At 39.1% G+C, this 18,600-nt stretch overlaps 1 protein-coding gene across 3 annotated transcripts in view; it reads right to left on the bottom strand.

Annotated features, from left to right (window-relative positions):
* LOC112051371 (dynein heavy chain, cytoplasmic) overlaps window positions 1-18,600 on the bottom strand; it is a 101,891-nt gene that overhangs the window by 3,962 nt on the left and 79,329 nt on the right. For all 3 annotated transcript variants that reach the window (XM_052886544.1, XM_052886543.1, XM_052886545.1), the window contains 22 exons: window positions 17,376-17,493; window positions 16,660-16,875; window positions 16,034-16,189; window positions 15,203-15,376; window positions 14,655-14,819; window positions 14,211-14,347; window positions 13,247-13,407; window positions 12,588-12,730; window positions 12,144-12,212; window positions 11,573-11,746; window positions 10,555-10,775; window positions 9,131-9,299; window positions 8,037-8,211; window positions 7,136-7,253; window positions 5,756-5,969; window positions 4,843-4,915; window positions 4,368-4,489; window positions 3,574-3,759; window positions 2,751-2,879; window positions 1,933-2,044; window positions 1,440-1,537; window positions 672-800 (listed from right to left, as the gene is read on the bottom strand). In XM_052886544.1, coding sequence (XP_052742504.1) covers window positions 672-800; window positions 1,440-1,537; window positions 1,933-2,044; window positions 2,751-2,879; window positions 3,574-3,759; window positions 4,368-4,489; window positions 4,843-4,915; window positions 5,756-5,969; window positions 7,136-7,253; window positions 8,037-8,211; window positions 9,131-9,299; window positions 10,555-10,775; window positions 11,573-11,746; window positions 12,144-12,212; window positions 12,588-12,730; window positions 13,247-13,407; window positions 14,211-14,347; window positions 14,655-14,819; window positions 15,203-15,376; window positions 16,034-16,189; window positions 16,660-16,875; window positions 17,376-17,493 — 3,259 coding nt within the window. The remainder of the gene's footprint in view (window positions 1-671; window positions 801-1,439; window positions 1,538-1,932; window positions 2,045-2,750; window positions 2,880-3,573; window positions 3,760-4,367; window positions 4,490-4,842; window positions 4,916-5,755; window positions 5,970-7,135; window positions 7,254-8,036; window positions 8,212-9,130; window positions 9,300-10,554; window positions 10,776-11,572; window positions 11,747-12,143; window positions 12,213-12,587; window positions 12,731-13,246; window positions 13,408-14,210; window positions 14,348-14,654; window positions 14,820-15,202; window positions 15,377-16,033; window positions 16,190-16,659; window positions 16,876-17,375; window positions 17,494-18,600) is intronic.

Genomic DNA, 18,600 nt, shown 5'->3' with positions numbered 1-18,600 from the left:
TTCGAATGGTGAAAGAATTTTTAAAATCGGTCCAGTAGTTTTTGAGCCTATTCATTACAAACAAACAAACAAACATACAAACAAAGTTTTTCTCTTTATAATATTAGTATAGATAATATAAACTATTGTTAATGGTCGACAAAGATATGTACATACATGCACGCAAGTACGCAGACGTGCACGCACGCACGTAGGCGTGCACGCACTCACGCACGCACTCATGCAAGCATACTTTCAATGCACTTTTATAATTAACTAGCAAACCCGGTCAAGTTTCGCTTTGCTCCAACCCTGGCCTCTGCCCTCCCCCTGGTGTTTAGGGGTTTGAAAAAGTTTCAATTTGACAGCAAAATCCCCATTAACAAAATGGTCCGCCATTTATTGAGTTCATTTGTTACAAAAAATGTGATAAATGAAGAACCGCTTGACCGATTTGGTGCAAACTTCACATAAGCCATCTACCAAATAATCCAAACAAAGTCCATTTGGTGAGCCCGATCTTGAGTTATAAAATTACAACAAAAAGTGGCATTTATTTTTATATACATAGATAATGAAGACATTAGTTAAAGGTCGAAAAAGTTACATACAAACACGTAAGTACTCGCACATCTAACTGTGAGATCATCCATCGTCCTGAGCTTCCTGTCCACTTCACCTACGAGCAGTACCTGGCATATGGCGGTGACGTTCCGCAGGTCGTGCAGCACTTGCTGCAGCAGCGACGCGCCGGCCGCCACCTCGCGCTCAAAGAACCGGTACAGAGGGTCCTTGATGTTCTCCACAGTGCGCCGCAGGGTCTATGGGGGAAAACAGTAACCACTAAATCACCTTTTCTGTCCCATATTCGCAAAATGTTGCCGTGATAGCCCAGTGATATGACCTCTGCCTCCGATTCCGGAGGGTGTGGGTTCGTATCTGGTCCGGGGCACGCACCTCCAACTTTTTAGTTGTGTGCATTTTAAGAGATTAAATATCACGTGTCTCAATCGGTGAAGGAAAACATCGTGAGGAAACCTGCATACCAGAGAATTTTCTTAATTCTCTGCGTGTGTGAAGTCTGCCAATCCGAATTGGGCCAGCGTAGTGGACTATTGGCCTTACCCCTCTTATTCTGAGAGAAGAGACTCGAGCTCAGCAGTGAGCCGAATATGGGTTGATGATGATTCATTAAAAAGCATGGAAAAACAATTCTTGTGTGTATACTGTTCAAGTGGACAATAATAAAATGGATAGACAGCCTCATTTGAAAATGAGGTTCTTTGGTTTCCCACTAAAACTAAATACCACAATTAATTTTACAAGCAAACTCTTCCTTTCCTTCCTCATTTAACTAATTGTGTCATTTCAAATGAAATAATACAATTAGTGTTTGTCATGCTTCATGGGTTTCTACAAAAAACCATGATTTGTTAAATAAATGAGAATGAAATGCTAACCGGCAGTTCCTGCGGCAACAGCTGCAACCAGCTGGTAGACGTTTGGTGCAACGTCTTCATCCACGCCGGTCGCCCGTCGCCTTCCACTACCATCGAATCTATCAAAGAAAACAAATGAACTTAAGCATAAAATAATTTTGAGAATTATGAAGAGAAGGAGTAAAAATAATCACCTCTTTAAGAAGTGTCTATTGTGTAAAACGGAGATTTGTTGATTTGTTGTTCTTTTTATTACAGTACAAAATACAAATACAAAATCTTTATTGTCAGTTCAGTTTCAGAGGGGTTAAATCTGAAAAGTTAGAGATGCAAGCCCTGGACCGGTTTCGAACCTTTGCCTTTCGAATCGAAGGCAGAGGTCCTCTAGGCTATCCCATCTCTAACTAACTTACATACTTGATTAATAGTTACGTATTATTTATTGCTTACAACAAAATCTGATAAAAAATAACAATAGCAGTTAACATTGAAAATCAAATGTTCAATTTCTTACTTGGATCATGGTCTTGACTTGCGGCGTTATAAGCCAACTCCTCTTCGTCTTCGAGTTGTTGCATCTTCAATAGTTTGGACACCAAATCACTCCCTTGGGTTGTTAGTAGAACCTTTGAAAAATTACAGTGAAAATAAACCAATTTGAACAAGTGTTTTTTTTTGGTGAAATTTATATTAAAGACGATTTTGATAGAATATTTTTACTACCTACCTCTCTTTTCTCTACTTACCTCTTTTCAACAGCAATTCACATATTACGAATTTGTTATATTTACGAATTAATTACATCTTTTGCGCGCATTGGAACAGATATGATTGCTTCAAAGTATCATCGTTATTACGGAATTAATTAACGTAATAAATCTGTTATAAGACATAAAACTTAAACTTTAGGCAGGTCCTAGAATTGCATTTAAAAATGCGTTGGACCTGCTAATGCATAGCTTTAAGCAATGTGTTAAAAAAACATTTACTTATTCGAGGTTACTACACCATTGATGAGTTCCTTAATGATAAAGATGCTTGGAGGCCATTGGATCAGCTTCCACCTTCACACAGGAAGTAAAACTATAAGAAATTGTAATGTTGTCATCAATTGTAAATTATAATATTCTATGATTTTTTTTTATTTTCTTCTCAGCAGAACCTGCCTTCTGTACCGGTGGCAGAATCTTTACAAATAGTCAACTGACGTGTCAAAATTGCTTGTAAACTGAGCCTACTTGAAATAAATGAATTGAATTTGAATTAGAATTTCAATACTCTTAAGTTTTTAGAATAAAATGTATCTGGCATAGAAATACATTATGACGTTACCTTCTCAGCATTGTTGGGCAGTCCCAGCCACGACGGCGTCTGCCTGTCGGATAGCTCTTCGATCCACTTGAGGAAGTGGTCGCGGCGGTTGCCGTCCGGCATCGTGATGTGACGCTGGTTTCCAGAGGCCTGCAATTCATACATTTTGACTAAGCAACTGCTAGAGCTAGACACAAAAATCTACTCGCTTCGTTTTTGACAGCTGTTCGATAATAGTACATTATGATATAAGTGCGGTAAGTTGAAAATTACAGATTAGGCGATATTGCTAGCTCGAGCCATAGGCGAGAGCTATAGTAAGAAAGTAGTGGCTGTAATAATCAAAGCGCACGTATGTCATACGACGTTTTATAACACATTTGCGAGGAAACACACTTTGAACACACTTTCTAAAAGTGAATTTGCATCTTTGCCTGTTTTCCATAACATGACATTTTGATATGTTTTCCTTGTGCGTGCGTTTTTTAGGTAAATGCACCAAAAACAGGCAGTATTACTAATAAAGTAAATTAATATTTTTGTGTTTCTGTTATAGAAAATGGTTGTCATTTATTGTCAAAATTATTAAAATAAAAGAATTAAATGTTTATTTATGATATTTTATCTCACAAAGCTTTGTATTCATAAAATGTTGAGCACTTTTCTGTTAAAGAGTCAAACATTGGAGTCGACCTAAATTGGCAGAGTATCTTATGTCACGTTATGTTGTGACAGTAGAGAATTAAGGACAAGGCCTCTCTCTACTGTCACAACAAATAGTTGACGCATTTTAGGGCAATGTTATCTGCTGGTGAAAGAAAAAGGAATGCTCCAAAAGACTTACACCGTCCACGTTGGCTACAAGAGCAAAGTCAGCTTCGAATGACCTCGGCGTGAACAGCTTGCACAGGAACGAGTGCAACAAGCGCTGGTCGAACAAGTTGTCAATCTTGCCGCCGTAGATGCACTGCGACAGCAATGTCACGAGCGCCTCCCACGGGACCTTCTCTGGAGGCAAGTTGGTGCGACCCTGAAAAAAATATTTTTTATAAAAAAAGCTATAAAATGGTTGTTTTCAAACGAAAATAATAATCCTTATGTACATATAAAATGGCCAAGGCTGCATAACTTCTGTTGTAGCATTATAAGATCGGAAAAGGTCTGGTTCAGGTTTGACAGCTGTCAATTCTCAATTTGCTCTTTTTTTTTAAAAAAATCATACAGTATTGTAATTTACAAATATTGATTTTTTACATTACTATTTCCTATTACTTCCTGAGTGAAGGTGGAAGAGGATTCGCTTCCATCAACAACAAAAAAATGGCTGAACCAAAGCCACCAACTCCTCTAATATAGGCTGCTACGCTAGGACCTGCCTCGCTGAACGTTACTTGTCTTTCAAAGTATATGAACAACGATCTAATGCGATAATAAAAACTGTCTCTATAGAGTCGATGGTTATCGAGGAAGGCTATAGGCTATATATTATCCCGGTATTCCTACAGGAACGTTAACCATAAGATATATACCAAATCTAAGCTCATTTTCCTCAGAAAATGACAGACAATTTTGTTCGTGAATATGGGTGCGATACGGGTCCTTCTATATCTGGTCTGAGTGTGTCACAGATGAAATTACCATAGCAGTGGCATCGATCCACGTGTCGAGCGTGTCGCACGCCACGCGCAGGTCGCTCTCGTTGAACTCGTAGTACTTGGCCCAGCCCAGCGGCACGTAGCGGAGACGTTCCTGCACGATTCCTGTACAAGTGATAACAATTGTGTCATATACATTGCTGTTAATCATATCATCATCATCGTCGTCATCGCCGCCGTCACCGTAGTCATCGTCATCGTCATATACATTGCTGTTAATCACATCATCATCGTCGTCATCGCCTTCGTCGTCGTCGTTTATCGTCATCGCCTTCGCCATCGCCATCGTCATCATCATCATATCAGTCGATGGACGTCTCCTACAGGACAGAGTCCTTTTGAAAACACTTTCAAACAGCACGGTTACGACTCCATACGACTAGTTTGTTGTCGGCCTTTTGAAGCGTTGACTTGCCATCATCGCCAGCATGCTAACTAAAGTGTAACCAGATACTTACCATGGAACCACGCAAGTAGGAAGTAAAGCCTGGCGCGTTCAGACGGTTGTTTCATCATTCGAGCTGCCGGCACCTAAAAATAAATATTCGAGTCAATGCAATACATTTGTATATGAAAATAAATGTCTAACTTGTAGTTCTAAATATAAATCATTCATCTGACCGTTATATAACTGTAAGTGTTATGAATCTGTGATACGATAATGGTAATGAGTTTTGTAGCTCCAGTAAGCCTAGGATGCGTCAACGAATTTTCTCATGAAGGAAAAAAGACATTGTCAACTAAAAGCGGCAGAGATGAAATATCATTTTCTATTTCGTCCCAACGCTACGAAAGAGAGGCCGATCTCGAGATATGTTGTGGTGCGCATATAAGGCCTATTGACGAGCACCGTGATAAAGAGCTCTTTTATTACGCGACTACGGCGAAGCCAAAAGGAAGGGTAATTCTTTATTGCTGAAGAGTGAAGGAATTTTGAGCTGTACGTACTGTCGCGAAGGTTCGCAATAGATTGGCGCGGATGCCCGGCGGAGGCGAATATGGCACTAGTCTCCGTCGAAAGAAATATGAAATGGGATGCGGTTGCAGAGAGTGCAATTTTTTATGAAACATCGAGAGGACGAAGGTTATAGATAGAGGTAGTCTAAACATGAGGCAGACTGTCACAAATTGTACTATTGCTGTAAAGGGCGTATGTGGTAAATTGAAAAAAATCGCAATTTCCTCATGGTTGCGAATGTTCGCAGCAGATTGGCGGAAACTTGGAGCTGATCTCCGTCGTCAGGAATAGATGAAGATTTGGACGTAATTGCGGTCTCGACATGAGAATTTCGTTTCTTGGAGGACTGTCACAATTTATTACTATTGCTGAAGAAGGTCTGTGCTACATTACAAAAGTAGCAATTTCTTTACGGTTGCGAAGGTTCGCAGCAGGTTGGCGCGGATGCCGGGCGGCGGCTCGAAGACCAGCACGCGGCCGGCGCGCAGCAGGTTGACGGGCAGCTTGGGGCTGATCTCCGTGGTGAGGAACAGCCGGAACTGCGGGTGCGGCTGCAGCGAGTGCAGCTTCTTCTCCAGCTGCACCAGCCACACTGGCGCCAGGTGGACGTTCTTCAGCATCACCCAACTGGTAACACATAATTATACATTTTAGCTATGACTATACATTTATATGATTATACATTTTTTATATGATTATACATTTTTGACGGCCACGTGGCGCAGTGGGTAGTGACCCTGCTTTCTGCATCCATGGCCGTGGGTTCGATTCCCACAACTGGAAAATATTTGTGTGATGAACATGGGTATTTTCCAGTGTCTGTGTGTATTTATATATTATATAAATATAAATATTTATATGTGGTATATAATTGTATATTAATATTATAATATCAACTATCTTAGCGCCCATAACACAAGCTACTCTGTATGCTTACTTTGGGGCTAGATAGTGATGTGTATTGTTTAAGTATATTTATTTATTTATTTATTTATTTATGATAGCCTAGTGGATATGCCTCTAGGATATACCTCTGCCTCTGATTCCAGAGAGCGTGGGTTCGAATCCGGTCCGAGGCATGCACCTCCCAACTTTTCAGTTGTGTGCATTTTAAGAAATTAAATATCACGTGTCTCAAACGGTGAAGGAAAACATCGTGAGGAAACCTGCATACCAGAGAATTTTCTTAATTCTCTGAGTGTGAAGTCTGCCAATCCGCATTGGGCCAGCGTGGTGGACTATTGGCCTAACTTCTCTCATTCTGAGAGAAGACTCGAGCTGAGCAGTGAGCCGAATATGGGTTGATAATGATGAATGATGATATATAAGCATTTAATTTTTTATTCTATTTTTTATTTTCCAACAAAACCTTACGATTAAGCTCACGATTAAGGCTCGGGACAAACAATATTTAATGGATTTAAAGGGAATTAAAGATTGTCTGTTTTCTGACTCGATTTACGACCGAGGGATTTACGATTTCCAATCGATTGTTAGTTCCGCCAAAAAAACATTTCGCTTCAATCCAAAGGTTTTGTTTTTTTAAGAAAGGAAAAAATGTAATAGTTTTATTTGAATATATAAAGGAAGCAGTATAGTGCTTTTATCTATACTAATATTATAAAGCTGAAGTTTTTTTGTTTGTTTGATTGAAGGCGCTAATCTCAGGAACTACTGGTTCGACTTGAAAAATTATTTCAGTGTTAGATAGCCCATTTATCGAGGTAGGCTATATATTATGCCCGTATTCCTACGGGAACGGGAACCACGCGAGTGAAATATAAATGTCATACCGTCCAGTTTTACAGGCCGTGTTAATAGCTCTTTCAGCTTGGTTGAAACCTTCAGCGGATCCGATAGCAATGCTCGACAGCGGCTTGTTCAGTTCCGTCGCCATATCGTCCACTCGACCTAGAAAAACATTTAAATGTTAAAATTTTGTTCAATTATTAGACTTTTCTAATACTGGTGATTTTATGCTAAATTAAAAAAAGGAAAAATACCTTTCTCTTTGTTTTGAACCTCTAAACAAGCACACGCCTAGTAGTAGTCTAAAAAGCTAACCAACTATTACACCAATGATAGTCAGTTACTTTAATACTATAAATTTTTAACGTAGGCAATAGTCCCCTTCGTGGCTTTAAGGATTCCTAGGACATAGTCAAGCTTCGCTTTGACTTATGTGCACTTTTTTCCTAATCCTACCCTACACTACCCTACCCCTACACTACCTCTGAATTCATTTATTACAAATTACAAAAAATGTCACATTATTACAAATACTAAATAGTCCGAACAAAGCCCAAACATTTGGTGATAGGTGAGCCCGTTCTTGAGTTAATGAAAAGTAGCATTGATTTTTATATACATATATATGTTGCGGCGCGTATCTTAGATCTTCAGGCGGTGACTGCCTTTGAGATTGGGATTCAAATCCTGTTTGTTTTGCAAGTTTTGACCGTATGTCATTTTAAAAATCAATATCTATACTAATATATAAAGCTGAAGAGTTTCATTGAACGCGCTAATCTCAGGAACTACCGGTCTGATTTGAAAAATTCTTTCAGTGTTAGGTAGCCCATTTATCGAGGAAGGCTATAGGCTATATATTATCCCTGTACTCCTTTGGGAACAGGAACCACGCGGGTGAAACCGCGCGGCGTCAGATAGTGTAATACATCCATATGCTCTTACCACTAGCATCATATCCAGGCACGGAGCACAGCAGCGCCGGCGTGGTGGCATTGAGCTGATTCTCCGTGATGCTGGCCAGGTCGAACTCCGTCTCCGCCCGGGCCATGAAGCTGGGCCCCAGCACCGACGCCACCAGCTGAGTCGCCGCTGCTATCACGCGGTCCGGTCTGAAGGCCTGAACATTTTAACGCATTACTTACATTACAATTGTTATTATAGTGCCTTCAAATGCACAGTTATACAGATAGGTACAAACTGCTTGGTAACGTAACGCGTTACAGTTAATGATCGCACGTTTAACACTTGCACTTGACAGAGCACACTTCGGACTAATTTTACGACCACAACTATTTTAAAAGTTTTTCAATTAATTAATGTGGTTAGTTTAAGTTTTTACTTTTGTCCAGTTTTCCGAAGCGCACACTTTATTTTTGTGTTTGCTTTAATTTCGAAGGCCTAGCGTGAAGTAACTAGAGAGAATTCGTGACGAGAACGACATTATCGGCCAATAGTGACGATATTGAATATATTGTTCTCTTTCGTTGTGATGGGACAAAAGGGAATATTTTCGATTCACTATGAATTTTAGACATCTGCTATTCGAGATAGGTCTTGCTCTCGTCACGTTGGCTGTCTTATTGGCCTATCCTAAGGGCTGCAAGAGTGTCTTAAAAACGTAAAATTTTAAAATTTTACATTGAATTTTTAAACTTCGGGGCCAAAGAGTATTGTGGGCGCCCTTTAAAGGCCGTCGTGATAGGAATCCACATCCGGGTATTGTAACTTAAGAGATTAAAAACCTTGACTTAAGTGTGCTGTGTAGAGGTAATTATGTTGTTAAAAGATCAGTTTATGGTTGACCTCATCCGCGTTGGGATGCGATGCAATGGGAGGGGTTGGGTGTAAATAAAACGATAGTAAAAAAATCGTTTGGATGAAATGCTAAGATGACAGACTGGGCATATTTTGTCTAAACTGATGGTTTGTTTCGTTCAAGGACATACCTTCAGTTTTACACTGTAAATATTGACTATCAAACGCTTGCATGTACTTATTATCACCATATTCCCAATCCAAAAGTACACAAACGTTACCTGTATAAGCAGCAGGCGGTGCATGGCCAGCGTGTGCGGCTTGGGCGGCGCGGACGGCTCGCCGTCCCACAGCGTGGGCACGCACTGCTCGGGCGCCGCCTGCGCCAGCCACGCCGACAGCTCGGGCAACGACGCCGCCTTGTCCAGCAGGCGCCGGAACGACACCAGTCTGAAAAAGGTAATCATTTTAATAAATACCATCATCATTATCATTATCAGCCGATAGACGTCCACCGCTGGACATAGGCCTCTTGCATTTACTTAGTCGAGGGTACTACAACATTGATGAGTTCCTTAATGATAAAGATGCTTGGAGGCCGTTGGATCAGCTTCCACCTTCACACAGGAAGTAAAACTATAAGAAATGTAAACAGTAATTGTTATCAATTGTAAATTATAATACTGTATGACTTTTTCAAAAGAGCAACTGTTGAGTTTCTTGCCGGTATCTTCTCAGCAGAACCTGCCTTCCGAACCGGTGGTAGAATCTTTACAAATAGTCAACTGACGTGTCAAAATTGCTTGTAAACTGAGCCTACTTGAAATAAATGATTTTTGATTTTGATTTTGATTTTTTGATTTTGCATGGACCTCCAAGCACAACAGTCTTGAGCTTGAACATCCAGCGGCTCCCTGCAACCCGCTTGATATCCTCGGTCCACCTAGTGGGGAGGTCGACCAACACTGCGCTTTCCGGTGCGGGGTCACCATTCCAGCACCTTGGGATTGGGGTCTCAATGTGCTGGAATGGCTCCCCGTCCATCGGCTCTTCTAACTATGGCCGGCCCATTACCACTTCAGCATCGCGTCTAGTTTAACTATGTCAGTGACTTTGGTTCGTCTGCGGGACTTCTTCACTGTACTGTAACTGTATAAAAATCAATTTCTGCTATTTTGAGTTCCTAAAACTTTTGATGTGACGTCACAATGCTAGAATAAAAGGTGCTTATTTATTTAAGCGTACGTAAGAGCGCAAGTCCCAAGGTACTGGAATGGTCCATCGACTGATTTTGATAATGGATTGATATCCTACTAATATTATACGCGAAAGTTTGTATGAATGTTTGGATGTTCGTTACTCTATAACGCCGTTACTTCTGAAGCGATTTAGCTGAAATTTGGAATGGAAATAGATTTTACTTTGGATTAACACATAGGCTACTTTTTATCCCGAAAAAATCCATGGTTTCCCGAGATTTGCGAAAACTGATGATTTTGATGATATGAATGTTTGTTACTCTTTCACGCCTCAACTACAGAACCGAATTAGCTGAAATTTGGTATTAACATATATTATAGCCTGGATTAACACATAGAGTACTTTTTATCCCGGAAAATCCATGGTTCCCGAGGGATTTGTGAAAAACTAAATTCCACGCGGACGAAGTCGCGGCCGTCCGCTATTACTACTATAAAGAACATACCTGGAACTAAGTCTAGCAGCGGCTTCATGTTGTTGCTGCGTTAACGACTCGAGTTGTGGCGTGGATGCCACGTGACCCTCTCGACCGCGGAGGAAAACTCCAAACTGCTGGTCGAGGGTATCTTCGGCGCCGGTACCCTTGAGCTGGATGCGGCACAGCAGCAAAGCGAAGGTCAACCTGTCAGTGTGCAGCATACCTCGTGCCACCCTTTCGTACACCGCCTGAGTAAACAAATTAACAGTTATTGTATATTTTTGGTGTGCTAAGTTTGGGTTTTGTCAAATATGCCTGATATGCAAAACAAGACAAAATGACGAATGAGCGGCCGAACCGGAAACATTGCTCTCTATTTTCGGTTCAGCGCTATTAATTGATTTGTCTTCAAGATATTATGTCGTGGGTCATTTGTCTACTTTCTATCTTTTTTTCCTCTCAGACTATTTACAAAAGGAACTGACTCGCTAGGCGTTACTCTTTTTACCCTATAACAAAGATCAACGATCTAACACGTTTATAAAAACTGTTAGAATACAATTAATCAATATTTACTTATTTTCGTCTTGTAAATAGCTCCTTAAAAATGCCGGTTTATGTAGTTAACTGGCATCAAAAACGGCCAACTAGTTTACTAAAAGAAAGTTACGTTTAATTTGTAATGAATTCAAAATGAATTATATAAAATTTGTAATAAAAACGATACTAAAAATAATCGATTCTGCAGCCGGAACATCAAAACATTGATCAAGTAAACGAATATTCAGTGTAACGATTTTAAGCGATGTGTTTGTTTAGTCCGTGACAAAATTAAATGTGTGTGTATTGCTAAACAAATTTACAGTTGTGTGTATATTTTCGGCGAACAATTTTGTTGGTGAATTTAGATGTGATACTCCTTTATAATTGGTCTGAGGTTTACCTTTGTTGTAATTGACAGACAGCACAAAAAAGTCAAGTGTCAAGGCACTCAAAGAATTACAAATCGAGAATTTTGGGATGGTTCCTTTCGAATACAACTTACCGTGAACAATTCTTCAGTGATGGTCATCAGTCGGGCGGTGTAATCTGTGACTCCATTCAGCACTGGCGACACCAGCACTGTGCTGAAGATGTCGAGGAACATCTTCAGCGAATACTGGTATAAGAAGTGGACTTGGTGCAATGCCTCCATTGTGAAATATATACTGCTGCACGCCTAAAAGATAAATATAAAGCTGTTTTAGTACTAAATTTAGTATTTTATTTTAATTTTTCACAAATCCCATGGGAATCATGGATTTTTCGAGATAAAAATAGCCCAAAAAAAGGCTGTCACTATAGTCTGGCAAGTTTGTTGAACACTCCCATGATATGCGGGCGACGTGCGGAAATCGTGCGTGGGGAGAAGTGACGTGCATCAGCCGTGGGTTTTTTATTCATCGTCACACGCCCCCCGCCCCGCGCGTAACGTAGTGTTACGATCGAAGTTGCCAAGCTATAAATAACTATCTTTCAGTGCAAGCTAGATGACATTGATATAAATTGGACGTTTAAGGAAAATTATTCAACTACATTGCAACAGTGTTGTAAGGGTAACTTTAAATAAAACTTACTTGGGATAGTGGTAGATATTGTTGACTGACGGTTTCTATTTCGGCAATGACTTTGTCTGTTTCCTCGACCTGTAAAACAAATTATCCAAAACAAATCAATGGAAATGTTTTAAATATATGCCAAAATATACTTGAAAGTAACACATAATATTTTGATAAATAGCAACTTTAGTTATTTTTTGCAAAAACGAAAATTCTAAAGATTTACGTCAAAATTTATCTATACTAATATTATAAAGCTGAAGAGTTTGTTTGTTTGATTAAACGTGCTAATCTCAGGAACTACTGGTCCGATTTGAAAAATTCTTTCAGTGTTAGAAAGCCCATTTATCGACGAAGGCTATAGGCTATATATTATCCCTGTATTCCTACAGGAACGGGAACCACGCGGGTGAAACCGCGCGGCGTCAGCTAGTTTAAGTATAAAATGAGACCTATTGATACCTTCAAACCAATGTCATCAGCTTCCTTTTTGAGTGTTTCAAGTGTTGCAATAACTGAATCATCATCAAGGATCTTGCCCTTCGCATCATTGAGTGCTTGGAGCAGCGATTTCTCTAGCTGCCGTAGTCGGAGATGGAATTCACCTAAAAATTAAAAAATATAGTACATTATCTTCTACATCAAAGTTTTCACAGTAAGATAAAAAAATGTCTGGGGAAATATGGTATCGCACCCTTTTTTATACGTTCTTATGCAAAAACATTTGATGTGATGTTACTTGAGTTTATTACAATATGAATTTAATTATTTATTAAACAATGATGATATTTAGTTCAAAATTATTATCAAGATAATGTTGAAACGCGAACAGGAGTTTCAATACAAAACAATCTTGTGATAAACCTAACACCTTGAAGGTACGAAACGTCGAAACACGATAGCGATATGAAATCGCTATTGAAAAGAACTTATGTTTAAATTAATGGTTGTAACCAGATTCAAATTTTAGATTAATCGAAATTTCACATGAATCAGTTTCATTACTGACGTAGCGTAGTCGTTCACTTCAGATATTTGTAAAAACAAAAGTACAAATCTTTCAGACTTAATATTTTTGATATTACAACTACAATCTAAAAAAGCTTAAACTTATAGATTACCTTGAAGTTTGAGCAGATCGGAGCGTTTGGTGTCAATGTCAGGGCGTTCAGCTTTGAGCACGCGATGCAAGCACTGCGACTGCAGCGAGGAGCGAGTCACCGTGAAGTTGACGAATGTGACGCGAGAACACATGTCCGGTGGAAATTCGACCGTCGGGTCCCTGGACACATTCGTATGGTTGATAAACTCATTTTTTTAATCGATTTATAATTCGGTATGGTAAGGAGTTGATTTTGGTGAAATATAAACCATTTAATCTATGTAAAGTTTGTGGTTTTGTAGGAGGCTCTGCTCATTACCACTAGAAAGCCATGTTATTTGTGTTATAGGCTTTACTTGTGGGGCGTGGGGTTAACCGTGGGACGACTTCTAGTTATATAATTAACAGAACGAGAGCCTGCTATAGCCAGATACACCTCATTTGAATGCTGAAAGTTTGCCAGCCCACATTCAATCGGTAAGTAGCCAATTAAGGAGTTGGTGGCTTTGAAAGGCAACAGGTTTCAAGGGTTCAATCTTCAATAGTTCAAGTATAAAACGACATTTCCTACAATTTGTTTACATTTTCTACAAGATGAGGAATCATATCTTCAGTCATCAGACCCTTAAATTCATGTCAACCCTTCCCTATAGCGACCCCTTAAAGTGTGATATTTTACTCTTTTGATGTGTTGCCGCAAAATTAAATGAGGAATCATGTCTCCAGTCATCAGACCCTTAGCCTTGTGGCAACCCTTCGCTAGAGACCCTTAAAGTTTGATTATTGTGTGGTAATCATAGTTTCTCATATCATACAGAGATTAGTTAAAAGAAATATGCTTAAGTTTTCGGTGTCATTGTTTCTCATATCATACAGAGCATAGTTATAAGAAATATGCTTAAGTTTTCTACGGTTGTGGGTCTGAGTTTTGTAGTTTTTGGAGGTATCTAACAAATATGTTATCCATTGTAGTTATTTAATACCTAGTACTCAAGAAGATGACAAATGAGGGGCTGAGATCAATATCCTGGTCTCCAAGCGTGATGAGCACACGACCTCCTGTACGACGCAGCTCTCTGTTCAGTACTGGGTTCAAGATCGGGTCGTAGTTCTCGACGTCCTGGAAATTAAAATTTACATTTTAATCCTTACTGAAATATCATAAAAGCACTTTTACACTTGACTAGTTTACCATTCGTAAGGAAATTTTACACACACGTTATCAGGGGAACAGAAAATGACATAGGACATCTTTAATCCAGAAAGGAACTGAACCTGAGGGATAGAAAAAAACTTACAAACGGTCGTCCGTAACTAAATCAATTGTCAAAATCTACACAGATGTTTTTTTAAAATCTCAATTATTACGTATATGATTTAAATTGCAAATAAATAAATAAATAAAACATAATTTGATTGATACTCACCTGTACTAGTAACGGGTTACCGAAACGGAGAGCCGATTCCAAATTCTTCCGGAACGAATCGTCGAGGAAGGATGTCTTAGTAATCTTGCGCTCCTTGAATTCGCGCATAATGAACTCAGTGGCTTGTCCCGATGGGTCGATTATTAGGGGGTACCGATTGAACCGCTGCAAAACAATCATTTTTCAATTTTCAATCAATTAGGTAAAGCTACATACGTTTCAAAAGTTCTGGTAAACTAAGCGTAATTGGAATAAATGAATTTCTTCTAATTTTCAAAATATCTTTGTATCAATGGCTTATTCTATTTCTAAAAAATGATCTTCTATTAATTACCTACATATTATTAATAGAGTTCGGTTAGATCGAATAAATGTTACTGAAGAGTTCTCGCGCAAGCTGATGCATAGAAAGTAGAGTCTAAAGAACCAATTGCGATACAGTTATATCCGAGGCTCATAGATGGCGCTTTGTTTTTAATTTTTGAAAGAAGTTTCACTTCAATCGTGTGGTCTACAGCACACTGTCTTTTTATCATTAACTAAAATACCTTAAGCATGATCGCGTTCTCGACGCACAGCTCGTCAGTGGGTAGAGCGTTCGCTTGCCAGCGCAGCCGCTCGTCAGGGTTGCTGAGGTACTCCGTGCGAGCGATGTCTGCGCGGAACTTTATGTTAGCGGCCGCCAAGTGGGTGGTCCACGTTGAGAATAGATTTTGGCGATACTGGAAAAAAGAAATAGTTTTTAAGTAATCACTCGTTCGACTCGTGAAGAGAAAAAGACAGTTGTGACGGGAACAAAAGAGAGAGCAATTTTTGATACACCGCTGTTGGTCGACAATAATTATGTCTTATCTTCACGGGATACCTCGTGGCGCGCATTTTATGTTAGTGTTAATAAACACACAAACAGGCAGCTGTTTCGGGGACAGCAAAATGTATGAATGTACCAACTAACTTTATACATAAATACTTACTATAGAAATGAGTTTATCCACATAAACATTATAAGTGCGAAAGTAAGTATGTCTGTCCATTATTTCATAGCATAAATTGGACCTTAAAGCAGAACACAGGCTACTTTTTATTCCGAAAACATCCATGGTTCCCGCGGGATTTATCTTCTTCCTCAGGCCTTCGATTCCCCTTTATCTTTCACGGGATAATAAGCTGGAGCAGGTGATATTTGGAGTTTCGCATTATATGACCCAGGTATTCGAGCTTCCTCCTTTGGACTTGTTGCAGAACTTCTGTTGGCTTTCCCATTTTTTGCAGCACAGTAGTATTGCGTACACGATCCCTCCATGATATTAGCAGATTTATATAAAATAAAATCACGATTTACAATAAAATCACGAATAAAATACAAATTTTGTACTTACATGCTGATCAAAGTATCCGCCATAGGCTATAAATGCGGCAGACAGTAGCACGTCTCCGACTATAGTGCTCATCTGTGAACGGAACGCCTCTGAGCTGGCTTCCCATCGCTCACGTTCAATCACTAAACTCTTCAGTAGCGCTATAGATCTATCCACCTGAAAATATATAACTTGCTATAGGTATGTGTACGGATAAAAACAACAATTGATTAAACTGTTTCTAGAACGATAATAATGATCTTGGCCGAGTTTATTGTGGTCATGTTCTAAGGGGTGTTTGGAACCCTCTGAGTTTTATTTTGTAACTACGATATGTTGAGGTTGAGCACGATTGTCCTCTCAGAATGTGAGGGGAGTTTGGCTAATAGTCCACCACGCTGGCCCAATACGGATTGGCAGACTTCACACACATTGAGAATTACGAAAATTCTCAGGTATTCAGGTTTTCTCACGATGTTTATCCTTCACCGTGAGTGAAAAGTTGGAAATACATACCTCGTACCTTCCGAATCGAAGGCTATTATATCATGACTTTAAGATTATGTTAAAATAAAGCTGATGTTAAAAACATTACATAAATTGAATACTAAAATATAGAAGAGTAGCTAATGTAATTTTAGCTTTACCTTAGCCTGAACATTCTCAAGATCAGTTTTGATAGCCTGCGCCTGGCTGATGAGTTGCGCGTATTCCTCTTTGTATGAAGCAATGGACTTCTCCAACTGGGCTATCAGATCGCGCACTCCATTGCCAGCCGTTACGTTGCTTTGCGCCTGATCTTCTAAAGCCTTAAGCTCATTACGCAGGGGCTCCACGCGTTTTAACATATCCGCATATTCAATCTGGAATGTTTTTTTTTTTTACACTGTTCTATAGTTTAGCGAGGCGAGATAAATTTTCAAGGTGATAAACCGTTGAAAAGGACGAAATTGCAGATTTAGAGTATGCGTAGGAACTTCACCATTTTGCTCGTCCTTACTCTTTCTACCGCAGAACAGTAAAATGCCGCGAACCATGCCATACGTTGTTGGATATCCAGGCAACTCGCACTCTAATTCGCACAGCAAAAGTTTGGAATGTTTCCTAACACAAATCGAACACCTTCAAAACAACAGTGCACTGTGCATATGCATCTTTTAGGCATCTAGACCACATTACTGCGTTCCGTGGCATAATTATTGTAGTCAAGCGCGAGCCATAAAAAAAAAGAAACAAATTGGAACAACAGATGTAATATCTGTCCTTTAGCATGTATCTTAGTAACAATCAGGTTGTTTAGGTATTTTATCTCGCCTCGTTAAACGTACTATAGTCGATTTGTTACAACTGAATGTTTGCTTACCTGAGCAATAGCCCACTTCACCATAGGCCCACAGGCCATACTGGCTCTGTTCACTTTTTCGAAGTTGTAATCCGGGTTACTTAGGTAACGCGTCTTCATCTTTTCGCGGACATCGTCACTGACACATAAAAAAAGTGGTTAATATTTTGGATTTTTTCTCTTCACCAATGATTCATTCAATATGTGCTTTATGTGAAACCAATGTACCAAACCATGGCATAAAAAAAACTTTGACCATTTTGATTCATGCACATTCGTTTTCCATCAACCTCCTTAACTCCTTAAGCCTGGATGACATGAAATGGACGTCACTTACCAACACAGCAAACCAAATAAAATAAATAGAATATGCCTCGGAATTGTCGAAAAAACATTATAGATAGCAAACAAACGAAAATAAAAATGACGTAAAACAAATAAAAAGAAAAGCAAGTCACTTCACTGCCGTTAGTGATTTTCAACAGCTTACTGGGAGACCACTCACTGACGGACATTATTTATTGGCAAATACATTCATGCAACTTGAAGAGGTACGTTATTTTTAATTATCCGGTTTGAAACGAGAGAAGAATCGGTCTAACTCAATCAATAAGCTCTTAGTGAGGCTTAATTTGAAGATTGGTTAGCATTGATGTACCATTTAGAAATACCATTAATTATAATGACTGATGACAGTATGTATTCCCTAAAAAGATCTCCAAAGTCCATAACCCATAACAAACGCAAACATGCCAAAATGAGATGCATAAAGAATCAACTTATGAAATATATATAACACAATACATTACTTAATCTTAGAGATACCTGCAAAATAATAATTGTCTATCTAGTGATCGTGAGTTTAGTTTCTAGTTGGTACATTAATGAATTTTTGAAAGTATTACAGGATCGGTTGCTATATAAATCTACTACAGGTTTGAAAACTCATTGTGCAGTACATACACGAATGCAGACATTCACCATGCAGAAGCAAGCTTGAAGCGACTTAATTTATGCCTTAAAACGTAAACCACAAGTTATTTCGACCAATAAACAGATACCACTTATCATGATAATCAGAAATGTAAAATATTAGTACTCTGAAATCTACTGCGGAGCTCCGAGAAAGATATAAATTCAAGGAGAATAATCAATTTATTGAAAACATAAAAAAATGTTTCTATGTCCTTTATAGATTTAGAAACTATCCAAACAATGTGCCCCAAACACATTTCATTTGAAGAAT

Source organism: Bicyclus anynana, chromosome 17 (genome assembly GCF_947172395.1).
Source record: "Bicyclus anynana chromosome 17, ilBicAnyn1.1, whole genome shotgun sequence".
Taxonomy (NCBI): Eukaryota; Metazoa; Arthropoda; class Insecta; order Lepidoptera; family Nymphalidae; genus Bicyclus; species Bicyclus anynana.
The sequence above is the reverse complement of the archived record's forward strand: the minus strand, read 5'-3'. Positions and strand labels throughout refer to the sequence as shown.